Consider the following 14,487-nt stretch of genomic DNA (forward strand, 5'->3'; position numbering starts at 1 on the left):
TTACCCATCGTGGACCCCTTGGCCTGTCCCGATACGTGTCTTGGTTTGGTTCGATCTTTTGTTTTTTTTTTTTGGGAGGAGGGGGGGGAGTATTCCTGTTTATTGCCCGTAGGTATCCCAACTAATTATGTCACGTATTCATATTTATACATTTACCGGATACTATTTGAAACAGCCCTGAGAACTCTTCAGAAAGTACTTCATGGCATAGGCCTATGGAACGAAGTTCATGCCTATACACTTTATTCAATAGCAAATTTTATTTGGCCGTTTTTTATATGCTGTTTTTATTATTATTTTAAGTGTTGCGATTGCGAGTTTTTCTCTTTCATATTGGCAACAAAAAGAGATGCATTTTTATTATGCGTACAAAAATGAGTCTTGTAAATTTGCGCGCACGGCAATGCGGTCGCCTCATCGTGCACTACGCATTGGGGTTGTCACGAGTCAGGTGATGAGACGTGGCGTGATATTTGGTGGTCTGTAGTGAAGTGTCCCACGTGGCCGAGCGAGTCGCGTGCTGATTGCCGTGCTGAATCGCTAATAATATTACAGATGTACACATTGCCGAGTGCGACCATAGTAGTAATCCCGATAAATTACAAGTGTGTACACAATAAGTTTGGACCAGCTCGTCAGTAGGCCTACATTTCTTCAAACGCTGAGCTGCAGACGTAAGATTTGAATTTTTTTTCTTTATCGTTATGCACATTTCGGGAAAAGTTCCATATAGGCTACGGACGTCAGTAATTATTCCCCGCAGTGACCTGTCTTAACCGTCAGAAAGCAAAACACGGTTCATAAAAATTCAATTTGGAAGGGAAAAAAACAGTCGTTTACTTAGAAAACACTTAAATTTGTGCAAAGGGTGTCAAGCTGTGGCCGTTTATGGAACTATTTCCCACATTTCGTTGAGGCTAACCCCGTAGAGCTCTTTTGATGCCGTAATCGAAACCCATGGTGCTCGAAACGGGGTTCTCCGGCAACAAGTGGTTAATTTTTTTTTAATTTAAGTGGTTTTCAGTCAAGTCAAGCGAATCATTTCATTAATTTTTTAATCGCTTTACTAAGTACACTTATAATTAATAGATGTTTATAAAATGGAATTGTACACCCCCCCGAAAAATATTGTGCCGTCGATAGACAGTTTTTTGTCACTTCTTCGTGTCTGGCATTTTATTTAGTGATACCTGGTATTCAAAAATTTGGTACTGTAACTAGTAAGGAAAAATAAAACTTCAAAAGTGCAGGCGCTGCAGACCGGCCTAAGGACCGAGAAACTTGGTCAAAAGACACAAATTACTATAACACACCATAAAAATAATAAATAATAAAGTAACAAAGAGGTAAAAAACTAAAGCGCCAAACTAAAAAAAAAAAGCAAAACAGGTTTTGCATTGGCAAAGCTGGGGATTTCAAATGACCCCCATAGTTTCCATTTCAAAAATGTTTTGTTTGAAAGCCCTGTGGTGCCATCAAGTATATATTTTCAAGATGTGATGTGTATTTTTTCCAACTTCGTTTTATGAAGTATATTTTTGTCAACTTAATTATTATGAGAAAAAATTTTCCAAAGTTTCTTTGTTTAAGACATATTCTCTAGTTTGTTCTTACGGGATCAGTTTTTAGAAACATTGTTTCTATTTTTGGAAACAAATCATTTCAAGGGGTTATTTTTTTAAGTTGATTTTTATGGGTTGAGTCAATTCGAATAATTCACTATTCAAATATTTGACCTTCAATATGATCGAATATCTGACTATTCGGTTGTACTGACCGGCAGATTGTTGAGGAACAAACCATATACAAATCAGTTGCAATAACGCACACAATTGTACATTATGATAAATATAACAGCTTCTCACATCTAGGAGTATCTCCAGCCACAATTTAGCAAGATTTAATTAAGAGCCTCCATAGTGCAAACGGTCTCATTTAAAACAAAAGAAATTTTTCCCTTCCTTTTCATGGATTTTGCATTTGAATATTCAAATTTTAAAAATAAAATTAGTATATTCGACAATCGATCAAATATTTGGTTAATTGGATATTTGGCACAGCCCTAAATTATCACTAGATATAAAACCAAACTTGAAAATATATATCTTATATTATCTATATCTTATATCTTATATATATCTATTTTCTATTAATTTAGAAAATAGAAAGATTATGTCATGTCAAAACAAATTTGATAAAAAACACTCTTGAATCTTCAATTCTGATATTAAATGTTATCAATCAAGTTATTCTTGACAAACCAGCTATACTCATATACCTCACAGGGAATCATGGGTAAAGGTCAGCAAGGTCAAGTGATGTCCCCAGTTGGCAAGGACATCACCTACACCTGGGATGAAATCAAGAAGCACAACGGTCGCTACGACAAGTGGCTGGTGATTGAGAATGGTGTGTATGATGTTACTCACTGGATGAGTAAACACCCAGGTGGATTCAAGGTGCTGTCTCACTATGGAGGGGAAGATGCTACCGTAAGTTTTGACACCTCTCTACATCATGCTTCTCATGCAGTCCTCTTGAGTGCACCTTTGTGTCCCATTTTACCTTGTTTTCAAAGTTTATTTTGCAATTTATAGAGGCGTTTTTGTGCCAGTTTAATATTTCTGTTAATGCCAATTTGCATATTTGACAAAAATTATAATGTCATCTTATAGCTACTAAGCGCTAGAATTTCAGGGTACTTGGCTCAAGGGTGGATTGGGGATGTATAATGTCATCCCCCCCAACAAAAATGGAGTTCAAAACAATTTAAAAGTAAAGAAAAAGAAAGGCGATTTTTTAACTCTTTTTCAGGTCTCTACCTTTCCAAAGTATGTACTGGTAACAAGCCTCAAAGTGTTCCTAGAAAGGCTATAACAGGTTTCATACAAAATCCTCTGAAATGTTTGCCCCCCAAAAATTTGGTGCCTTGATAAATGGGTTCTGGATCCATCCTTGACCTGGTTGTCTTTATTCTTTTTTGTTGTAAACTGTTGGTTTTTCAGCAAATGAAAGGAGATATGTGAGTTTAGTTTTGTCATAAAATTTCAGTGAGTAGATTTTGAATTAACAGTTTCAACTGGCCCCCCCCCATTGAGCAGTGTCTTCCAGAAATGGCGTCACAGTAGTACAACTTTTATCTGCTGAGAAAACCCTTTGATGGGAACAACTTTTAATGTTCAAGAATTGCACTCTTCATTAAGTCTTACCAAAAAGGGATATCATACTTTTTCCTGTAAGAAAAGCAGACTTTTGAAGAAAGTGTGTATCCAAGAAAAATTCACAGTAGGAACCCGATCAGAAATCAAACAAAAATTGAATGAAATTGAGCACTTTTAACAAAACGTTACATCTACATTTTTTACTTTTGTCCAGGCAGTGAATTCTTAAATGTATTTTGGTAAATACTCCTTTATGCGGTACTATTTAACCTGATTTGTAATTTTTGTTGTGCCAGTTTAAAGGATGTTTTACCTTTTTGTTTTCAAAGCAAATTTGTATTTTTTGAGCAAATGGATATTATCATCTGAAGTAGAAACTTAAGTCTTTGCTACTTCTGCTTCTAAAATGTGTCGAAATGTTGGATTATTGTTACACCAGAACCACATTTAGGCATCTTCAGTTCACACTGTGAACCCAAAATTTGCTCCGAAAGTCAAAACTATTTGTGAGAAACCTCCACTCACTGGCCTGCTGCCATAAACTAAATTTCACAAATCACCCAAAGTAAACAAACTTTACAGCAGTGACATGTCCAAAATTCAGGATTTTGGATTCGTACAGATTCATTCAAATGATGCAGCAACAATACACCAATGTTACTGTCACCATCTGATTTTTGTTCCGATAGGAGGCCTTTGTTGCCTTTCATCCTGACAAGAAGTTGGTGAGGAAGTACATGAAGCCTCTTTGTATTGGGACTGTGGAAGATAAGTCACCCAAGGTATGTGATTCATCCTTGGAAGAATGCTCTATCATGGAAGATAACCTCAATATATTGCAAATCTATTTAGGCTTAACAGGAAAAATAAAAGCTGCTTTCATACTGAGAGTAGATGCCAACACGAATGCAACTTTGTGGTGTCCAATGAAATATTCACCCAGAGAATTCTCAAAAGTCAAACGCATTTTAAGTGAAGTGAACTTCGCTGGAAATACTTCTTGACATCCAATTTGTTGTGCTTTCACATTCACCCTGCCTTGAACCAGTGTGCCAAGTACCTAGCTCCAAAATACCCAGCAAAACTGCAGGCATCATGTCTTTTTCTGTTGCTTGTATTTGTCACAAATGTCATCTTACAAATTCCCCAAGCAACTTTTCAGTAAAAATGAAATATGTGCATTGTGTATGCATCCATAGACTTCCTCCAGAAACCTTCCTTTGGTTTATTACTTTTCGCAGAGCGTAATAAAATTTTTCACAGTGTGGTGTGGTGCAGTCTGCAGGCTGGGAACTCAGTAATGACAAAACAAGTCTGGCTGTAGGTTTTTACATGGGCTAAGTACTACTAACTGCATGGGAAGTGGGTACTTGGTTCAAAGAGAACATGTTAAAAGCCCATCCTAAGCAATTCAGACTTGGAATGAGGTTGAAGGGTTGCAGGAACAAGCTAGCCTAGTATGCATCCTGTGAATATTGTGACATGTTAAATCCCTTATACTTGTCTTCCATGGACACATGATGAGATGCATTACTGTTTTTCCTATTTGACATTTGTTTTTGAAAGGGATCAAGGAAAACTTTGTCTATAACTTGTACCATTGTAATGTCTGGCTGGCCTAACACTGTGTCTTTGATTGCCTGGATTCTCCTCGGCGCCTACTGCAAATAAAGTGGTTTACACCCATGCAGCTGTATGGCACACTCTTTATTTTGTGTGAAGTGAAGTGAGTTTAAGTGTAATGCCATTGAACTTTGAGATGTGAATTAGTTTGGCTGAAGTTCAATAAACTTTGTGGCTCATTCAAAAAGATCAAAGCCTATATCCCAGCTAACATGGTACGTTCAAACAATGGTCAAACACAGCCTAATGTTTACCAAGTTCAATGATGAGATGAAGCTGACCGACCTTTTCCTCAAAATAGATGTGGGTTTTAAGGTTGAACTTGCCACCGGAATGTCAGACTAGCCACTGCCTCTTGCTTTCTAACCCTGAAATAGTAACTTTTTTCATTCTGTCTCACAACTGGGGGATATTGGATCTTTTATCCATATGAATACGTTCCTTAGGAGTACATTTGTGAAGTTTAAATTCATTGTATAATAGGGTTTTCGTCTTCATAGTCGAATACGTCAACCCCCTATGATTGTGGATTAGTTTTCAAGTGGGGGATAGGTGTGAGACCCTCGGGTATCAGCCATTAATAAGCCAATCTATTAAGCCCCACCTCATTATGGGACATGCAGAAAATGGGGGATAGGGGCATTGGCCTGCTTGGGCCCCCCACTTCTGCCGCCAGTACCCATGTGCATTGAGCACTTCAATGGGAAAAGTTAACATTTTGGGCTAACCTCTGAGGGAAAAATGGGCATTTCACAAGAACAGTGTGTTTCATATAATAAAATTGGTACAGTGTATCAATGATTTCACTGCATTATTGGAAAAACACCCACAGACTTGGCACGAATAAAAATGCAACGCAATAATATCTGAGAAGATGCTCTCATCAGGTCAAACATCACACACTGCTCCAACCCCATGAGCTGTAAATTCCCAAATTTATTATTTTTTTCCCCATTTTTTGACTTTTAGAGTAAACTTGTTACAGACATGGAGGCTCTCCGTGTGAAGGCTGAAGCAATGGGCCTCTTCAAAGCCAATATGTGGTTCTATGCTGCCCATTTGGGCCACATCCTAGCTGCAGAGGTGCTAGCATGGGCGGTGCTATGGTGCTTTGGAGTAGGCTGGTTGCCCTATCTTCTGGCCACAGTCTTACTCACCGTTGAACAGGTATGACAGACAATGACCAGATGGAGGTTCTCAATGAAATAAGGTTCTGGTTCTATACACTTCACTCATCCATTTGTTTTTCAATTTAAAAATCAAAAATGGGAATTCCAAAAAATAGTCTATTTCAAAAAGAAAGCAGGAAAACTATTCACTTTTCATTTGCCCATTTGAATATGACATACGTTCGGTGATGTGGTTGTGTTAGTTCAAAATATCAGAAAATTGATTGTTAGTTACTTTTCCTTTTACCTTGTTAAGAATTGTTCCTGATTTTGATCTCAGCCATGGCAGGCTAAAATCTTGTTATCCAAAAATGAAAACTTTTTTTCCTTGTTTTTAATTTTCAAATTGAAAAAGAGAGAAGACTTGTTTGTCAAATTGTTGCTTTTCATTTTTCAACTAAAAACCCTTAAACAAAAAAGTCAAAAAGTTGGTTTTGTTTTGTTGTCAAATTGAAAATGAATAACACAAGTCTTTAAAAACAATTTAAATTATACAAAAATTAAATAATTTCAGTAAATATTTTGAAGAATGAAAACAGGGTCTTTTTTAAATTTGTTACCAAAGTAAGTACAGGTATAATATTTCATCCTCTTTGCTGTTGAGGGTTACCTTCTTGTCAGAGTGGATACTATAGGTTTTCCTGGTTAATGTAGCACTTTTTCATTTAAAATTCATTTTTTGTCTATCACAACAAAAATGACGTCCAAATAACTGCTAATTCAAACCATCTTTAATACATTCTATGACAAAATTGAATGATTAAATCGTTAAAATGGATGACAAAAAGCAAATTTGCTTTTCCAATTCAACGCCATTCCCAGAGTGAGACGAAAATGACAATAAATGGGACGAGTTAGTGTGTTTTATTGGGACTGACAATGCTCTGAAAGTGAAATCTATCTGCGTTACTTCGAAATTGGAATTAACATTTAGGGCAAGTGACCCCTCTTTGACGAAATTAAACTTTCATTCCAGCAATTCTAAATGAAAGAACTGCTAAATTAACCTATAAATTATAAAATTTATAATTTGATGGGAATGTACTGCAATGCAATCTTAAAATGCTCACAATAAAAATAATTATAAAAATAATCAATTTTGATTCAAGCTCCTTCTCTGTTTGATTGTACTTAAGAGGGGTAACTCACAAAGGTCATTATACACAAAAGTGAAATGTAGTTTGCAGTTTCAGCATTTGTAGAGGTTCTGCTTTCCTTTTATATAGGCCCAGTCCTCATGGTTTCTTCATGACTTGGGCCATCTCTCAGTCTTTCGCAAATCTCGTTGGAATCACCTCTTGCAGTACTTTGTAACAGGTGCTCTTAAGGTAGGTGACGGTTGTTTCCTCAGACCTCTGACAACTGGGCACTCAAAACAGGATGGCTAGTTTTTATCATTTGCTCCATTCTTTAGCTGTGTGCATTGGTTGTAAAATTGTTTAAAACAGTATTTTTTCTTTGCTTTTGTATGAATGCTTTGATGGAACGTATAGGTTTTTAACAGTTTTGATATTGTGGCCTTAATAATGACTCCTTTATTTTTACTCTTTTGAAGCAGGTTAGACCAAAATCAGCTGTTAATCCATCCATTTCTAAAAATTACAGCCCAAACATGTGATGTGTTTTACCTTGAAGGCGTGCACAGCCTGGCTGCTACATTACTCTGATCTTGTTGAAGTAACAAGAATGTGCAATTTTATGTCAAATTCACAAAGGTTGATGAGAAGACAAGTGTCCGGATCATAAGGAATACTCGATCACTGTGGGCAAAAAAGAGAGAGAAACAGAAGTAAAAAATGAAAGAAGATAATAATCACAATTCTGTTTGAAAATACCTTAGAATTCACCCCTTCAACTATTAATACTTTATCAGTTTGCCAGTGATGAGTGCTCCCCTCCTGCAGAAGACTCTGACCCCTCCCCTCCCCCGAATTAAATCCTAGTGACATCCTCAGCACTTATACCATTCTCTCCACTCACAAAATTCTTGACAACGTGCTAGGGTGCATCTTGCCACTGGTGGAACTATCGTCATTACCAGCATCACGCCAAGCCCAACATCATCAGGAAGGACCCCGATATCAAGATGCCTTACCTCTTCGTCCTTGGAGACAAGCAGCCGGTCACCTGGGGCAGTAAGAAAAGGAAATACGTCTTGCCGTTCAACTACCAACAGATCTACTTCTTCTTTAGTAAGTCATACAGAGAGTTAAAAACAAGCCTAAGTGATATAGAATAAGGCAGGTTGGAAAGCAAAAAGCACTAAGACAATGAAGGGAATAGGCAATCCAATTTTAAAATTGAATCTTTGACCCTGAACCTTTGTGTCTCATGTAATTCTATTACCAATAATTGATTGCAATTATAAAAGCTATTTTGGAAAATTTTCGGTTTTTGTACTAAAGCAAATTGCATATTCACGACCAAATGTGTGATCGTTCCAGGATATATTACGATTTTTTAGCTTCCAGATTTGTCGGAAGTTTTGATATTTTAGACGTTCTTCTCTTTGGTGTAGTGTTTCATTTCTCGACAGTACTCCTGTAACGAAAGTCATCAGAAACAAGACTTTCAATCACAGCTTGCTTCACAGTTTGAGGATAAAACCCCTTGTAATGAACATTTTCTTCCTTGGAGTGCATCACAGCAACGGAGTGCCCAGTTGTCAAGAAGGGCATGGAAAGCGCTTGATTGTTACAAAGTGTATTTTGCTATACAAATGACCAAAAAATTGTCAAAGTTTATCCATAAATTTAAGAATAATAGAAATTTGCACCAAAAAATTGTAAAAAAAAAATCACTGCATGGACCCATTAATCATTGGGAGCTTTGTAAATGTACAGTTTGAGTAATAGTGACAGATAAAATGTTAGACCCATTTTCAATTATTACATTTGGAATTAGCTGATATCTATTGACTAGCTGATTGTACAATTTCATCTGTTCAGGACATGAACTGTAAATCTTGAAAATATTGAAATGTATTTCAACAGCCTTGCCGCCTCTTCTGATGACCCTGTATTTCCACTATGAGTATTTTGCTCACGTCATCAGGAAAAAGCTCTGGAAGGTAAACTCAGTTACTGTATGTCAGGTAAAATGGCAAAATAGCACGACTAATGATATTCAAACGCGAGACTCACTTGTATTCCGCAGTAGCATATGGGGGGGTTCCCCGGCTGAGACATTTTGCCATTTTTTAACAGAAATGAAAGCATCAACATTTTAGAAATAGTACTTTGCCCTCTCTGTGGAAAGGGAATTGAGGATTCTTCTGATGAATTATTTGTTTTCAGGAGAAATCCCTGTTAGCTCCTGCTCACTGGCTCGAACTTTAAAACCACTGTTTTACCATTTTGCTAAAACAATAGATATTTATTTTCTGAGAAAATGTTTATTTTAATGGAAAAACATGGAGACAAACAATTTCTGAAATACAAAGAAATGGATGTTTTCAAAAGCTGCAAAATGCTGTGTTATATAGATTGAAGAAAGGATATTTTCAAATGGGGAAAATTTGTAAGGCATAATTACAAATATCTTTGTGTCTGTAACAGACTATGGAAGATATGACATCAACAAAGCTTAGCAGTTTAATGTCCAGTTTGCTGTGAATACTGCCCACAGTCATTACCCTCTCTTGTTTTTTGACACAGGACCTGGCGTGGATGAGTGTCTTCTTCGTCAAACATACTTTGCTCTTTGGTCTTCTTCTTGGTGGCTGGGGTGTCTTCTTAAACTACATGCTCATCAAGTATACATATCTTTCAATTGACCATTTTTCAGTGCCTGCATGTTTTGACAGCATCATAAACCTGCTAGTCAAACTGAAAAAGAATCACTGCTTTGTATTCAACCCAATAAAGTTCATGCTCAATTGCTCCTGAAACTTCTTAGTTGGGGCATGTGCTAAGCCAACGTAAATTAAAAGGCTTAGAGTAGCCAGAAGAAATTGTATTTGCCCAAGTTTTCTCGTTAGGGGCCTTACAGAGGCCTTACAAGCATTTAGGAGCCTTACTTTTTTCCCGTTATAAATGAATCTTACTTAGACAGGACATGTTTGTTTTAGTCACAAACACGATTTCTGGTTTGACAGTATCTTAGAACTTTAATGCATGTCACTGCAAAGTCTTTCTGATATTTGTCATTTTTGCAAAAAGTTTATGTATTTTAAATCACAAGGTCAAATAGAAAGAAAACTGATCATCTGGAAAGTGTATGTTTAATAACTTCAATGATAGGGATGTTTCCAGTTTGAAAATTCATAAAATAATTTGCCCAATCACCTAAAAAGAATGTGGTTGGGGAAGAGCTGTTGGAGTCTTCACAAACCTGGAGGCCCTCTGGGGTACGTCACAATCTAAGCTATCAGTGCCATGCTTGGGTCTGTCACAACAAAAACCCATCACAAGTCCTCCAGTCGAACCCCTCGCACCAAACAAAGACAGACATCAAGCAATTGCTAATTCGCTAACAATGAATTTGTCTGTAGGTTCCTGGAGAGCAACTGGTTTGTGTGGACGAGCCAGATGAACCACATCCCCATGGAGATAGATCACGATCAGCGTAAGGAATGGTTGCCAGCTCAGCTACATGCTACCTGCGATGTGGAGTCATCTTTCTTCAATGACTGGTTCACTGGGCACCTTAATTTCCAGATTGAGCACCAGTGAGTGTGAACTAATATTACTTACATCCAGATGTACAAGATGAAGGTAGTCACAACTGGCAGCAGAATGATTATCAAAGTGGGAGGGGGGAGTTGCTAAACCATCAGGGATCAGTCATTAAAAGCTCAATCCATGGAGCCCCACTCAATTATAGATCCTGCAGAAAGTGGGGGCCAGGACCCAATTCTGCCACCAGTTGGAGTCACAGTAGTTCTTCAGGATGTTTACCCCTTTTGTTGATGTAGATACTTTCATCAGGATATTAACTGCCAACAAGTGTATTGTCAATTTAAATCCATCAAGATAAAGCTGTTTATGTTAGTCTTCTGAATCGACACCACTTGTTTTTTTAATTATTCATTTTTAACATCTGTTTGAACAAAATACAAAAATTGATAACTGAAATTGCTCATAAGAGATTTTGAAGCATTAAGTTTAACAATGATTGATGCTTTCTGCCTCACAGCCTTTTCCCCACAATGCCAAGGCACAACTTGCACAAGATTGCTCCTGATGTGAAGGCATTGTGCGAGAAACACAACATTCGCTATCAGACTAAGAGCCTGAGTCAGGCTTTTGCTGATATTGTACGGTAAGTGTATAACATTTGAAACGAGAAGTTTCGAAAAAGGACAAATTACTACCAGTGTGATATGAAATATTCTGCAACAGGCAAGTTGCTCTCTCTTGAAATATTCTGCATTTCATATCCTTAGCTCTCCTGCCCTGAAATATTCTGGACTTCAACACCTCATCTCCCTCACTTTGAAATGTTCTGCGTCACAACACTTCAGATGAGGTCTTTTCTTTTTAATTCTTTCTTTTGACCTAACTGAGTTTCATGTATTTCATTTTGCAGTTCCTTGAAGCATTCTGGACAGCTGTGGTATGATGCCTACCACCACACTTAACTGATATCCAGTACTCGCTGGATAATTGCTTCTTTGATCTGAAGTTACTTGGGTAGTGTGACTTGCTAATTCACATGGGTCAGTTTTTAATCTACTCTGATTCCCTAGACATTCTGCTGAGACATTCAGGATCCACAGCAGAATCACAGCCCACACTCTCTGCATGTGATGAAAGTGGGATATTAAGGCCCATTTAAGGAGTCCATCATGCAAATTGTGCCAGGAAACATGTTTTGTTCAACTTGCTAATCCTTTTGTATTTAAGAAAACGATCTCACATCTTCTTTTGAGAGTTTGTTTAAAAATGCTCCTTTGAAATATTTCAAGTTGTCCATGCATTTTGGACAAGTTAAAGCACTGTTGTAATGTCATTACAGAAAAAAAATTTACTTCGGGAGTTTCCTGTCCAAATAGTGAGCCCGCAATTTATTCACTGAAAAGATTCATGAGAATAAGGTTAACTGGGAAACAAAGGTGCAGTTATAAGAAATGTATTTGAAACGTAGTCCAAAAATGCTAAATACTTCATACCTGGTGTTGGATTTTGGTTACTTTGAATTGTGGTTAATGCTTGTCAGGAATTTGCTGAAATAGTCCATTAACCCTAACCCTTTAGGATATGTGGAGAATTATGTTGATATTGAGGAGTGTTCAGGTTAATGCCGCTACTGAAATTGTAAATGATGATATATAGATACAGACAACAGAAGTTCTAAATACTAGATGCATAATACCAGTACTTGAAACCAGAATCAACAAATAAGAAGATATCTTTGTAATCCAGCTTACTCCAACTGGCTTATTTCAGAGCGCTTCAACAGACCTTGCTTGAAAAATCAAACTCAATGTATCACTGGAGTTGCTGTATGCAAATTCCTCTCTCAAAAATCAATGTAATGAGTACAATCCATTGATCTGACCTGTAGCTAGATACAAAACTTTTTCTAGTTGGGAGTGAAGTTTCTTTTTCACAAATGTTTTGTGTACAGAGCAGCTGATACCTGTGTTGTTTCATCGCAGCTGAAATGTAACTTTCGATAGGTTCTCTGTACATTTTAATGCCAACCGTCAGTATTAAAGGTGTATTTTGTGGCATATGCACACTTCAGAATATTTTGATTTATGCTGGAAAACATTTGTTGTCATTAAAAGGTTATTTTATTTTTTTTTTAATTTTGGTGTTCTGGCCTCTGTTTAGCAGAGTTTAGTTCTAGGGGAAGGGATCTTTTTCTGGCAATTTCTCACTGAGAAAGATATCACTCAAAATTCATTTCATATTTCTCATTTCAGTGAGTGTATTTGAATTTTTAAAAAAATGTTTGAGAGAAAAGAGATAATAAATTTTCCATTAGTTCTCCACTTTGAGGGCAAATACCAATCTTTGATGCTAGCATAACCAGACTTGTCCTTCCGCCTTTTAATGCTGCAAAAGTTTGATTTCTTCTTATCCCAAGTTGTTTTTCAGTGCTTCAGATTTCAGAGCATAACCTGAAGAGAGTATATTTACAATTCAGTAATCAATACCGAATCAAAATCAAGATTAACTTTTCAGTTGAGGAATCTGAGAGTTTGAAATAAAAGTATAAAAGTTAATTATGAAATCAGCACAAGTTTATGCTGATAAATAATTGAAAACGTGATTAATTATACCTTACTTTTTAAGCCACATTTGAAAAATAAAAGTGAGGATTGGAACCCAAATAGTCTGGCACCACTCAAGTTAACATAGTGCATTGAATAAAACAAGATATGCTCAGAAATACTGCTGCTGTGAAAAAATGTGTTTATGAGATACATTAATTATTCCAGGTTCGTTTATAGACAAATTTAAGATATAAAACAAATTTCAAAACAAAGCAGTATCACAAATTTGAAAGAAAATGTGTTCCATAAAAACAAACTTTGAAAAATATATGCCACTGTTTGAAAATGTATACTTGGTGGGAATAGTGAGCTTTCGTAGAATTGCTCACTTATAAAATCAGTGCCTGTTGCCTTTAAATAAGCTGGTGAAAGAGATTGACTCTCTTACTCCTGAGATAAAAGGTCAACAACAATAATACAACTTCATTTTAATATGTTTATGATATGATAGTACTCTTATAGGCCTAATAATGGAATGTGAGGAATCATATTTCATTTGCAAAGATAACTTTGAGGACCATTCCCATTTTAAATAGTACGTCAAACAAGTTGCCTTTGGGCTTAGAGATAACCATATGTAAGAAATTGCAGTTGTTTTCATTTTCTAGCTTTTAGTAGGGCCTATCCAAAAAAATTGTGTGAATTTTGATTTCTTGATCTTCAGCGAAATGTCTATTAAAAAGTTAGGCTATTTGCAATTATCTGGGGTAAAATTATCCGTAAGCTGATGGTTCAATATAATTAAATATCGGATGTCAACATTCTCAACATTCAAATTTAGCCAGATTTTACAGTGCCGATGAGTGGGAACATGCATTTGAGTTTGATCTCTTCTGCTGTTGGTCAGATGTCACCCGTCAGTTGTCCCCAACAGAAACTTTTTTCGAGAACCTGCAGTGAAAAAACGTTCTACAATAAAGAGTGGGTCTGCTTAGTCTCCCTTGCAGGACAGCGGTAGCATCTTGCAGTGCCGGAGCAAGTTACGTCCTTGTCCCCTGTAGGCAATCGAACTTTTCGAACTTCCAGGGGCCCTCACATTGTGTAAATTTTTGCCCGACATTATACTCTTGTAGACCTGTGCCCTCGGTGTAAACAAAACCCCAAGGACACTGGGTGCGCGCGGTTTTTGTGCAATGCCCATTTTGGTGTTGCTACCTAGTAAGGCTGTAATAAGTGCACTATAAATTAGTCCCATGTTCTAATACCGTGCACTGCAAACGCATTTATTAGCTCTTTTCCCCCTAAAAAAAACTATTGTCTTTGGGCAATGACGCCCCATTGGTGTCACTTTCCCTTTGTGATGTGTTTT

General features: G+C 36.9%; 1 protein-coding gene across 1 annotated transcript; it reads left to right on the forward strand.

Annotated features, from left to right (window-relative positions):
- Window positions 1-455: 455 nt before the first annotated feature.
- Window positions 456-12,705, forward strand: LOC110985906 (acyl-CoA Delta-6 desaturase-like). The gene is made up of 11 exons (XM_022247359.2): window positions 456-674; window positions 2,286-2,492; window positions 3,851-3,943; window positions 5,754-5,951; window positions 7,180-7,281; window positions 7,956-8,145; window positions 8,947-9,023; window positions 9,610-9,707; window positions 10,446-10,622; window positions 11,090-11,215; window positions 11,483-12,705. The coding sequence occupies exons 2-11, from the start codon at window positions 2,292-2,294 to the stop codon at window positions 11,532-11,534; spliced, it is 1,314 nt and encodes a 437-aa protein (XP_022103051.2). The 5' UTR covers window positions 456-674; window positions 2,286-2,291; the 3' UTR covers window positions 11,535-12,705.
- Window positions 12,706-14,487: the final 1,782 nt, after the last annotated feature.

This window comes from Acanthaster planci, linkage group LG03, assembly GCF_054643075.1.
Source record: "Acanthaster planci isolate LZ-2023a linkage group LG03, COTS_SCS, whole genome shotgun sequence".
NCBI classification, from domain to species: Eukaryota; Metazoa; Echinodermata; class Asteroidea; order Valvatida; family Acanthasteridae; genus Acanthaster; species Acanthaster planci.

Coding starts and splice junctions, on each gene's coding strand:
- LOC110985906 (XM_022247359.2), top strand. CDS start 2,292: ATGGGTAAAGGTCAGCAAGGTCAAGTGATGTCCCCAGTTGGCAAGGAC. Junction 9,708..10,445: donor TTAAACTACATGCTCATCAA/GTATACATATCT, acceptor ATTTGTCTGTAG/GTTCCTGGAGAGCAACTGGT. Junction 10,623..11,089: donor AATTTCCAGATTGAGCACCA/GTGAGTGTGAAC, acceptor TCTGCCTCACAG/CCTTTTCCCCACAATGCCAA.